This window comes from Homalodisca vitripennis, chromosome 7 (genome assembly GCF_021130785.1).
Source record: "Homalodisca vitripennis isolate AUS2020 chromosome 7, UT_GWSS_2.1, whole genome shotgun sequence".
Classification (NCBI taxonomy): Eukaryota; Metazoa; Arthropoda; class Insecta; order Hemiptera; family Cicadellidae; genus Homalodisca; species Homalodisca vitripennis.
This window is the reverse complement of record NC_060213.1, coordinates 19,088,385-19,101,185: the sequence shown is the minus strand read 5'-3', so window position 1 is coordinate 19,101,185 and position 12,801 is coordinate 19,088,385. Positions and strand designations below refer to the sequence as shown.

Here is a 12,801-nt window from a genome sequence, read left to right as displayed (position 1 = left end):
TTTTCATTTATTAAAGTTGTAAAAAAATCTTATTTAACCCTCACCGGTGATAGTAGTATTGGCCATGACGATTATATCCTCCGCTCGGGTGATATCCTGTGTATAAGTATGCAGAAACTATTACATGGGTAGAACTCTACATTGTAGCAACCGGTACCAAAGAACAGTAATTCGGAACAATAATACAAACTTTAATTAATGCAAGTCAGAATAGGAAGAAATAAGGGTTGGGGTTCCACTAGGATCAATTTTGTGGCCTATTTTATTCCTTTTATATGTGAACGACTTGCCTATAAATGTATATAACAATTTAATACTTTATGCTGATGATACCACTAGTTGTTTTGGGTTATTGTCACACCTAAACATATACTGTAGATTCTACATGTTATCGTATATATAAATTTAGTATTTTTATTATTCGTGCCATAAATTTTTAGTTTTCAAAATGCAGATAAACATGTGATCAAAATGACTATTTTGAATTGCTAATTTAAATTGTTATTTGTAAAGAGTAAAGCAGTGGTTGTGTGAGTTTTAAAATGGTTTTTTCCAAAAGTAAATGTTCACATTCAACAGAACACAACTCATAAGATTGGGGTAAATACTGTTATTTTCTGATTCTAGAGCCATAAAAGCCTCAGTGCTGGCCTTCAACAAATTGCTAAATTATTTTTTCAATTTCAGATTTTGGGTTTGCCCAGTTTCTGTCAAACGAGGCGTACCACAGTTCACTTCGAGGGTCTCCCCTTTACATGGCACCTGAGATGTTGATCAAACGACACTACGACGCCAAGGTGTGTATTGCTGGCAGACAGTCACGTTTTCAGCCCAAAATACTAGTGACTTAGGCATAGTAATTGCTTCAAAATTTAACTAACCTATTACCTAGAGGCAACTACAAATAAATTTTACACTCGAAACTTGTCAGTTATTTTCCAGTTACAAACGAAAAGGTGACTACTGTTTTGGTTGAAGACAAATTATGTTACTATAAAGTTCTGTAGTTGTAGGTAGTATAATTGTTGGCAGCTTGTGCAATGAAGAATACGAGTTCTCATTATTTGTGAAAGCCATGTTTTATATGTTTATTACTAATGGAATATCAGCAAACTTGCCTTGATAACTTTCTTCTATGATCCACTGATTTGAAAGAAACTCATAAAGATATATTAAAGGACACATATTTACTAATTTTCGATTGCACTGTAGCATTTCCTCAACCAGTAGAGAGCATTCCAGTTGTCTGCCCACTTGGGTTACAGATTCAATGTGGGAAGCAGGGTTACCAATTCACTTTTTTCTAGACATTGTTATCATTGTATAACTGTTGATAATGTATTGAGTACTATATTTTATATCTATGGAAAACTGTTTGCTTGTCACTTGCCGAAGGAAGTGGAGGAAGAGGTTTAGGTTTAGAGGAGTTCTTATTTTGTTAGTCATAGGTATGCTAGTTCCCATCTCCTTAACTGTGAAGGATTGCAGTCTTTTGGTAATATTTTACTATTGTGGATTTAAAACAATTATTGAAGTCTGTGATGTAGTTTGCAGCATGTTAGGGAACTGGTTTATCTTAGTAGTCTACTTTGACATCTTCGTGATTATTTGTTCTTACAATTTTTCACAATAATGTCTCTATTTGTGTTCTTTGAAATATCAGTCTACTAATATATTCTTTAAGCAATTTAGGATCTATTCAATTTGTTAAGTTACTTGTGTGTGCACAAACACACACAAACAACATCCAGATCACTAAAGCGATTTAACTCTATAAACTAAGTTAAAAAAGTTATTAATTTTATTTAAAGATGACTACAGATTTTTTGTTTAATTTTGACTTAAAAATTTACAAAAATTTGCAAACTGTTTGTGTTCTTTTGTTTTATGTTTATGGTTGTATTCAATTAGTATTACTTAGCAGTGGTACGTATGTAGTAGTAGTATGTACGTGATAGTAGTATGTACATAATTAATGTTTATTTGTCATGTGTTGCAACGGAATTGTTTGCTTAGGTGGACTTGTGGAGTGTGGGTGTGATCGCGTACGAGTGTTTGTTCGGCCGTGCGCCGTATTCTTCCGCCACCATCAGACAGCTCCATGACAAGATCAGGTCTCAAGCTCCTATAGAGGTGAGTGAACTCACTCAGATCACTCGCCATGATTGAGAGTACTGTTTTATATATATATATATATATATAAACATTGATGAAGCACAGTCACATTGATCTGACCTACACGTATCGGACTTGGTGAAAACATCTTGTCTAATTAATTATAGAACAAGAATTATAGATTCAGGAGATGGCATAAAAACCATACGATTTTGTGGAGTCTCGTTACACCCTCATGTGAATTTACTGCCCCTTCAGATACACAGTTGTATATGTTCACTCTGAATACAGAATGCACATAGAAATGTAACTGTAGTTTCAGTTGGAAAATTGTGAAACATGAAAAGCTTTCTCTGTTCATTAGTGCCATCTTTACTTTGAGTCCTTTCTAATATAAGGTAGAGGGAACAAATGAAAAACAATTAATTCAAGAAACGTTAACAAAAATTACAACGTTCCATAACTATACAATGTTTCTCTCTAAAGAACTCCCCCCCCCTCTTTACCCCTCCCCAAACTGTGGGTGGAAGAGAGTTCCTCTATGACATGAACTGTTCACAATTCTAAATCAAAACTACCATTCTAAAAAAATTTAGTAATTATAATTATATATGGTAATTTTAATAACTATAGTTACAGTGCATGCTATGCTGGTATATCCAGCAGCAGGTCTGCAGGTTTTGCTCTTTCATTTGATGTGTAATTTATAAATTAAAGACAAATATGGTATTAAAGACATTAATATTACAGAAACCTTAAAATCCTTGATACTGAGTTCGGAACACCTGATATTGTACTATACATACGAGGGGTATCCAAAAAGTAAGTTTCCATTAATTATGAAAAAGTTAAAAAGACTCAAAAAATAACTGAAACACATTTATTCAACTTTTTACATCATACCTTATTTTTCTACATAGTTACCATCCCTTTCTAAGCACTCTTGGTATCTAGGAAGTAGTTTTTTTATTCCAGCATCACAAAATTCACCCGCCAAATTTTTAAGCCAAGTATCCACCTCATTTTGAAGGTCATCGCTGTTGGCAAATCGCCGACTGCCAAGGTGTCTTTTCAGCTCCGGAAACAGATGAAAATCGCTAGGCGCAAGATCTGGTGAGTATGGAGGATGACCAAAAACATCCCACTTAAATTTCCTCAAAGTTCCATTGTTGCACGAGCAGCGTGTGGTCGGGCGTTATCTTGAATAAGCAGAACCGTGCGCGACAAAAGTCCGCGCCGTTTATTCTGTATTGCCCGCCGAAGTCTGGTGAGAACTTCACAATACCTTTCTGCATTTATGGTTTCGCCACGAGAAAGATAGTCAATCAATAACACTCCACAGCAGTCCCAAAAAACTGTAGCCATTACCTTTCCTGCCGACTCAAAAGCTTTGGCTTTTTGAGGAGCTGCCTCTCCTTTTTTTTTGCCACACCATACTCTGGCGTTTGGTCTCTGGAGTTGAGTGGTGAATCCATGTTTCATCACCAGTGACTATTCTACTGAAAAGGTTTTCATCTTCATCGTCAAACAATCGCAAGAAAGACTGGGCAGCAGCCATTCGTTGTTGTTTATGGGCATTGCTCAATAAGCGAGGCACCCATCTTGCACACACTTGCACACACTTTTGCAAGCTGAAGATCTTCTGTCATGATATTGTGCACAGATGACCGGCTAACTTCAACACTTGACGGCAGTTTATCCATAATTTCATCGAGAGTCACTCGCTTATCATTGTCAATAACTGCTCGTACAGCATTAATGACGTCAGGTTGCCGAGAATTGGCCGGTCGGCCACTACGCTCATCGTCATGAACATTTTCTCTTCCTTCCAAAAACATTGCACGCCAACGACGGACCATCTGAACGGACATAACATGTTCACCATACACTTGACACAACTGACGATGAATTTCAACGGCAGTTTCGTTTTTGGCGGTCAAGAAACGAATAACACTACGGACTTCGCGACTGGCGGCAGAACGCAGTGGAGTCTCCATGATGTTTGGGCAGCAACTGACTGAGAAGCGTGACAATGGGCCAGTGACCGGCGCACCTGTTGCCAACCGAACCGCGCTACATATCCCCGCCCACAGCTGCACGCTGTGTTACGTACGCGTCTTTTTACAGAACAGGGAAACTTACTTTTTGGATACCCCTCGTAGTTTACAGGATCGTACGCAACTGTAAATTTGCTTCAGTATAAAAAATATGGTGCAGTAGCTTAGAGAGCTACTCAGTTTTTTACAGTGAAGAACAGCCCTTGCTTGTGTAATTAACAATGGTATTCATTTTTGATTACCTTTTACAAAGTCTCCTAAAAAGAATGTCAGGGTTTTGAACAGCCGTTACTTAAAAACTATTGAAGATAACTAAATGATTTAAACGTCAAATTGAAAAGAAAAGAACAAATTTTGTTTTCATACCTTAATACGTTTCAGTATGAGCTGTATTTGTTGCACTGCAGATATCAAAGCTGTTAGGCTGTTGTTAATACTATATCCGATAATTGTGACGATTAACAATATTACTTGTGTGAAATGTCTGAGAACGGCACTATTTTAATAAAACTTGAGATTTTCATCAATCTCATTGAGCATGAAACTGGCAGAGTCTGTATGATTTGGTGATCGGTGGGTTTAATCCGATGTCTTAACTAAATTTTTTAGGCATGGTCTCGATATTTTACGAATTGTGGACTGTCGATTTAGGTTTGTTTAACTTGAAAACTCGGACAATCAATTTTTCAGGTTTCTGATACAAGATTGTTGGATTTCTTCGATTTTTTCGTCACTTGTTTTTAGCCGGCCAGTTGAATGCCCTTTCAACACGCTTCCTGTGTTACGAATCTGATTAAACCAGTAACGATTTGCTTCATCATCTGGTTAATTTTGACCTCGATACGTAAATCGAAACCGACACTGCACACTAACAATTAATTTCAATTCTGTGTACCACAGTACACACTGTGACTTCTGTTGCTCCGTAAACATTGTACTCTTGACTGGCACCAGGCGTGTCAGTCACAATAGCGGACTGCACTGTGCAGTTGTTCTGCGCATGCAACGTCAACATTTCCTCCCATGCTACAAGGAAAACAAAACTTATTTATTTCAACTTCAATTTGATGTTTAAATCGTTTAGTTGTCTTAAATAGGTTTTAAGTAGCAGCCCCTCAAAATCCCAGCATTCTTTTCCGGAGATCTTGTGCTTTATATAAAGTATTATCATGTTGTTTTTTCCTCTTCTGCAATTCCAAAGTCACAAGGCAAACAATTATTTGTACAGCACAAGCTATTGATAATGCTCAGATCATGTATGAAAGTTTATTATCGTATAAAATAAGTCTTATCAATATTAATGTACTACATTTAACTATGCCTGTATATAATTTATTAATCATACAAACTATAAAGATAATGTGTGGACTTTTAGTCTTACGGATAACAATTCTAGAACCAAATAATCACTCTAGGTTTATTCCGGTTATTGAAGTGATATTTTAAATGAATCACATTTGAGTTATCAGTTAGCAAAGATCTTGATGTTGCATTACATTATTAAAATTATTTAATTGGGTTCCAGATCCCGGAGCAATGTGTGTCACGGGACTGCCAGGACTTGTTGGGTCGGCTGCTGAAACATGACCCGGAGCAGCGGATCAGCTACGAGGAGTTGTTTGCCCACCCATTCCTGGACCTGGAGCACTTGCCCAGTGAGGAGTCCTACCGGAAGGGAGTGGCGCTGGTCCACGAGGCGGTGCGGCAGGACGCAGCCAAGGAGTTCAGGCAAGCCTTCGTCCTATACTGCCAAGCACTGCAGTACTTCGTGCCTTACATACAAGGTGTGTCATTCTGTTATGTACTTGAGATAGATCCAAAAAGAAAACCTGTCTAAATAAGTAATGCTCACTAAATTATTTTTTAAAATCTATATTTTATTCTTTTATAAAACATGTTTTTGACGTATAAAATGCTCTCTATTACTTGATACACTTTTCCTGTTGGTCGTTCCATTGTTCAGAACACTTTTATAATCATCTTTAGAAATACCCAACATCTTAGTAGTTTTTTCGTGATTTAACCGATGTTATGAAATCTGAGTCCTTTCATAACTCTCTTCACACGTGGAAAGGTACTAGGTACTGAACCCTCTCAGTGAGCTAGGACTCAACACTGAGTCAAAAACAGGCCATTAGAATTATAAGTAACATTTCTAGTCAAGAGCATTGTAAACCCTTTTTTTAAGAAACTTGGTGTACTAATATTGCTGTCCATGTATATATTTTATCCATTATTAATGTTTGTTCGAAGTAATTTAGATAGATTTAAGGAATTAGCTGCAGTTCACAATCATGACACAAGAAACAAGCATAGGCTGCTTAATAGCAAGTGTACCTTTAGTTTAACTCAGAAAAGTTTCCAATACCAAGGGATTAAATTTTATAATGTAAACCTAATTTCATTCAAACTATGCCAGTCAATTTGTTCAAGAAACACATAAAATAAATTTAGATAAAGAACTGTATCTACAATGTAGAAGACTTTTTAGATATAGGTGACTTTTAAAATTAAGCGTGATGTAGCTTAGCAATAGCGGCATTTTATTTTTTTACCATTGTTTCACTTTTTTATTAATGTTTTTGACAAATAAAGATTGTCTATTATCTAACTGTGATACAAGTTCATTAATGTAAACTGTAATAAACTGTGTTATTAACAAAAATTATTTTATCTGTTTTTAACTTTGTTATTTATTTATAAATTTGTTTAAGCGGTAATTTTAATTGTTTGAATTTTAAGCATTAAGTGTTGAAGGTCTTCTGTCTTAATGTTGGTACTTAATAATTGTTTTTTCCCTGTTTTTGTGTATTTCTATTTGATAAAACATGTATTTTAGTTGATCAATTTTTAATTTTTAACACTGGAATAATGTTTATCTTCAGATCACAAATACATCAACCACCTAAAGGAAAATAATTGTATTGTAATATAGTTTTTATTTATAATACTTGCTTACTATGTTCATGACAATGCCAATTGTACACTTTTGATTTAATGACAATAAAGCTTCTTGATTCTTGAATATGTGTGTAAGGTTATCTGTTTGACATTTACAGTTAGCGATGCATTTGTAATTTATAATTACACAATGCTTCCCCTGAATCATTCTACCATCTCCACAATACATCTGTGTAACCTAGTTGTTTACATTGTGGATCGAATTAATTGAAGAAATAAATTTGCAAAACACAAGAGTAATAATTTAAAAAAATGATGATTACCCCAAATACATATTTAACGTAGTAAACGTAATTGTAAACGTAATAATTTTGTTCTACCTCCAGCCGAAAAAGACCCAGAGAAAAAGGCTGGGCTCACGTCCAAAGTAGCAGAGTACACAAAGAGAGCTGAAGAGTTGAAATCAATCCTCCATCCGCCTAAAGTTACCAAAGAGTCTTCCGTGACTTCTCCGTCTGTCAGCTCCGAGTCATCCGCTGAGCATACTCCGTCCCATACTCCGGCCACTCCAGACCTCAGTGAGTCGGAAATTTGTACTGATTCATTACAACTTGCAATTAATGAATCAGTAATAATATTGCATGCCTAAGTTCATTGGCTTGGTACGTACACTATTTCGTTTCAATATGGTGGCGTTGAAACTTTAAATGTATATATTTTCATAAATGTTGATGTAACGTATATATGTATGTAATGTGTAATGTATGTTGTTGTGTATGTATGTTGTTGATGTTGTGTAATGTGTATTCATTGTTCATTGTTTTAAATTTTGATAGTTTATTGTTTTTTATGTTTTTAACTGTTGTCTAATTATTTATTTGTAAATGTATGTCTTTTAATCTGTTAATAATTTATGTTTTTTAATGTTAAAACTATTACAATATAGTTTATATAATGTTATTCTATATTTATTTCAATTTTCACTTAAATATAGTAGTTACAAACAGAATGCAACAAACGATGAAAAAGTAAAATTGTGTTATATTGCTCTTGATGAAATTTGTTGCATCACTGTATGTTCAATGATGAATAAAATCTTGAATCTTGAATTAATCCACAAATTTAGGTAGTGTTATAAAAAATCAGCCTATTGTAATTATTGTCCTCATGGTGGCATTTACTGAAAATTTCTGCATAATTTCACCAAACATGACCCTAAGAGCCTAAAACTGTCCTAAAAAAAGCCCAAATAAGTAGAAACTTGGTACGAAATTTGGTCTTGTAAATATCTTGGCTAAGTTGATTGGCCAGCTTGGTTTGCTGTTTTGTTTCGATATGGTGGCGTTCAACTTAAAAAAAATTCACAATTCCATTATTTATTAATCTAAAAAAAAACAAAAAATATTCTGGAATGCATGTAACACTTACTAGAAATTGTATAACTAACTTAAATAAATAATACTTAAATAATAATATTTTCTCCTGAATGCAGTTACTCTCTGTTCTACAACTCCTGCCCTGAAAGATGCGTTGGATATCGGAACATCGGCTCAGATGTACCTGGCGGAGGGGCAGTACCAACTGGCCCTGGACAAGTTCCAGGCGAGTCTGGGAGTGTTGGTACCACTGCTGGCCACGGAGCCACTTGGTGTCAGGAAAGACCTATTGTACAGACAGGTAATGTGGTGGCAGAACTGTCTATTATTTGAAATTTGATAAATACAAATACAAAAATATATATATATATATATTTGGTGTATTCAAATTTGGGAACGGAAAACATCGGAGAGTTTTGACAATATACTATAGTGTTGGGAGTATTCTCTTTAAAATATCAATTACAAACAATATTCTAATCACAATTTTATTTTTGAACTTGTTTCTTTTTAAAAGTACGAATGAGATTTGTCAGGCACATTCTACGTTTGGATTTGTCATTAATGTAAAGAATATAGTGTTACCACATTTTAACAAAGAATGGAGTATTGCCAAAATATTTGTGTGAACACCAATGGTGAATAGTTTTCATTATGCAGCTTACGTAGAGCTGAGATTGGCTAAATTGATATTGGGCTGTGAATTATCAGCATCACCAGAGACGTGATCAGCTGTTGTAGAAGCTTCTCAACCATTCTTGAGTGCAGTTAGTTTAGGAGTATTCTTCCTCCCATTTGAAGTTCAAGGACGTTTGAGAACATCAGCATTTGTAGCTTATTTTTGTTTAACCCATTGAGGAAGCAATTAACCTAGCCTGTCTAGAACTGAATGTTTGAATTGATTTTGGCAAAAATGCATGCATGTACTAAAATACGAATAGAATGAGTTTGGATACAGATAAATTAGTCAATTTTTTAGGACATTTTAGTCTATTTGGTTGCTCTACAATAGTGTTTGTTGCTTTCTCCATTAAACACTAAACATTTAGAACATTGAAGGGACAAAAATTGAGCATATGGCAAAATGTACAATAACAAAACAAGCTGTTAGTTGTGGTTCCAGTGTGCAAACAACGAATCGAAATGAAATAATTGCTTATAAGGATGTACGAGGGCACAAAACTGACATCAAGCGGAAAAAACAAACAAATATGTGATCGTTAGCGTCTAGAAAGAGTACGAGTGCTGCTCGAACAAGATTATTCAGTCCCGCTCGGCCGCAATAAGTGACACTCGAGCAAGTTTCCCAATGGGTTAAGACCTAAGTCAATGTGGTTTCACGTAGGTCTTTGCTGATGAAATATCACTTTTGAAACTGATTATTATTATTATTTTAGTACAGGACATATCAAGTGCAAGCCTGACCATTTGGGCAATTACCGCACCCCACTTCCCCCCTCACCTTGCGGTGTTGCCACATTGTAATATCAGCTGATTCTCAGTACGAGGCGACGAAACGAAGTCTCGCTTTGTTCCGATTGTTTATATCTATTTTGTTCTTTGACATTTGTATATCAAGCATGTTTTAATTTTATTATTAATTTTGACTCACTTTCTGTGTTGTAGTGTAAATACGTGTTAATTTACATTGTAAAGGTAAACGATTCAAGAAGATAGATGAGTAGTAATGATTGCTCGATTGTTGAATTCAATAGATTATCCAATCACTGACAGTTATTTTTCCGTTACAGCTGACAACACCACGCCACAACCCAGGCTTCCATTGATATGTCTCATACTATAGTTGTTGTACTGTAATGTGATACTTCACTTAGATTCGAATCGGCACTACCAATTCCTTGAAATACTATTCGACCAGTAAGCATGGCACTGGTCGATTAACAGATTATAATCTAAATCTGTTATTGCAGATCCAAGACTGGCTAAAGCAGGCGGAGAGTGTAAAGGCTCTCCAGTCGTACGTGAAGATGAACCAGACTTCACCTCAGAGCATTGCGGAAAAAGGTAAAAAGCGACGTTTCTCGTTAAAGAAAATAAAGCTTTTTAAGTTCCTACAGAAGACTGATTAAGCTTTGTGATTTTCTACTGATTGCTCAATAAGTTTTAAAGTATCTTTTGAGTTTTCGTTACTTTTATTAGTTAATTAATTTGTTACGTTAGGTTGATTTAAATGAAGCAATGTTCGTTATCTTATTGTTGATTTTCTTTGTTTCCTTAACATGTTACTATTATTGTGCCAATAATTTATGACAATTTTTACAATGTATTTTTAGTTTTTAGAAGGTACATTACCCACAATGAGTTTATTGACTGAAAATTAAATGTTCCTTTTAAGTTAAGGCAGGACAGCTAAGACTGATTGTTTAATACACTTGTGATAACAATTTACTGTCTTATGTTTAAAGCCCTTAAAGGCACATTTTCTTCTTCATCTTCACCATGAAAGGAGTCTTTAAAAAAACACGCTTCAATTAGTTTGAAAAGATTTTATTTAATTTTTGTGTACTGCTCAGTACTGCACTGAAATGAGATTGATATTAGTGAAAATTAGACTTTTATTGTGTATTTGTATACCCAAACATAATATTGCAGAATGCAAATTAACATAAATATTATTTTTGTTTTAATGTATGTTAGTTTTGCTGCATAAGTATACTACCAAGTGGAGATGGGCTGATTTTTAAATTCTTGATTCCTTACATTGCTTTGCTAGATTCTGATATTAACGCTTCTATTTCCTTAAACACTTTATAAATAAATAGTGATCGCTTTTTGGTTCTGTCGGTTTTCTGGAGATTGCAGTGAGTATTGTTGACGGTTCTCTGGAGATTGCAGTGAATATTGTTGACGGTTCTCTGGAGATTGCAGTGAATATTGTTGACGGTTCTCTGGAGATTGCAGTGAATATTGTTGACGGTTCTCTGGATATTGCAGTGAATATTGTTGATGTCATAATCAGAAAAACAGCATTAATAAGAATTTGGTGGAGGCCGTTAGAAAGCGTCCAAACCATTGAAGCGAACTTTTTGTTATAATTCGTTTGTGTCAACACATTATATTAATAGGACCAGTTTTACAACCGCCGAAAATAACAGATCAGACTACCAAAGCTCGATTTCATCAGATATCAATCTAATAGTCAACAGGCAAACTTAATCACCCTTGGAGAAGTAAAATTATGTATGTTTCACCAACAACCAAGGCATGTAGTGGAGCTAACAAGGCATTACTTGAATTTAATAATTAATTTAAATTATAGAAAAAATGTATTTATTTATTTTAAAATAAATCCATTATATTTTATATTATATTAGCCCTTCGAACGCCGCTAATGAATTTCACAATTTTCCTTTAAAAGCAAGATACTAAATTATGTTTTTCTTTTACAAAACTAATTTTTATTATTATACTATAAACGCATAAAACTTAAAAAAAAGGATTTTAGTTAAAATTTGCATATTTATTGATAAAAATCTAAATGTAACTATTTACTGTATTGTTCATTTTATCTAAATTCAAATTTATGTACCATCTAATAATACTGAAAATTATATAAACTTCTAATTATTAGAGCATTTCTTATCTAAGGTTTCGTTTCGTAGATAAGGTCTATCATCTTATCAGACTTTCAATATCATCACAAAAATAAATTCTACTCATAAAATAAAACATACTTCACTCCTTCTATAAAACAAGAGAAGAAAATTTAACACAATCACAACACTATCACACGATGAAAAAAATAATGAGATATGGAGTAGGCACACTCGTGACACAACAAAACAGTAATTCACCCCAACGAATATATTTGGTTAAGGCTCTTTAGGACAAGCAAAACGAATGAGCAGGCGGGCGGAACTAGACAAAGGGCGCCCTCCTCCTCCTGCCACGAAATGTAGGTTGTCAAAAAATACTTCTTAGTCAACCGCGATAACCAAGGAGCATTATATGCCTGCCATCGAAGGCTTTTTGTGGACTAAAAACTCTCCAAGAGACACAATGTATAATTTCAGATACAATTGTGTTTGGCGTTTAGGATTAGGACAAAGCCTATCAATCGAATATATCCACCTGCAGCAATGAGAAGAGTAGGAATACTCAGAAATAAAAATTCATAACAAATGAATTAATAAATAAATTGTTATCTAAGCTGAAATTAACACATGAAATTTTTGTTCAGAACAATTATTTCTGGCTTATATACAACCAGGCCAGTGGATTTTCTTTTTCTAAGAGTCGATGTAATTGAAAATCAACTTCATGAACTGACGCATACTAGTTTGATATTGTTACAATACATATACATATAGCAAGTAAAGTGAATTTGATCG

At 34.5% G+C, this 12,801-nt stretch overlaps 1 protein-coding gene across 1 annotated transcript in view; it reads left to right on the top strand.

Annotated features, from left to right (window-relative positions):
- Positions 1-12,801, top strand: part of LOC124366963 (serine/threonine-protein kinase ULK3) — a 42,076-nt gene that overhangs the window by 9,586 nt on the left and 19,689 nt on the right. Inside the window, exons 5-10 of the mRNA XM_046823597.1 lie at positions 688-797; positions 2,017-2,133; positions 5,698-5,956; positions 7,460-7,651; positions 8,566-8,750; positions 10,381-10,474. Of these exons, the coding sequence (XP_046679553.1) occupies positions 688-797; positions 2,017-2,133; positions 5,698-5,956; positions 7,460-7,651; positions 8,566-8,750; positions 10,381-10,474 (957 nt within the window). The remainder of the gene's footprint in view (positions 1-687; positions 798-2,016; positions 2,134-5,697; positions 5,957-7,459; positions 7,652-8,565; positions 8,751-10,380; positions 10,475-12,801) is intronic.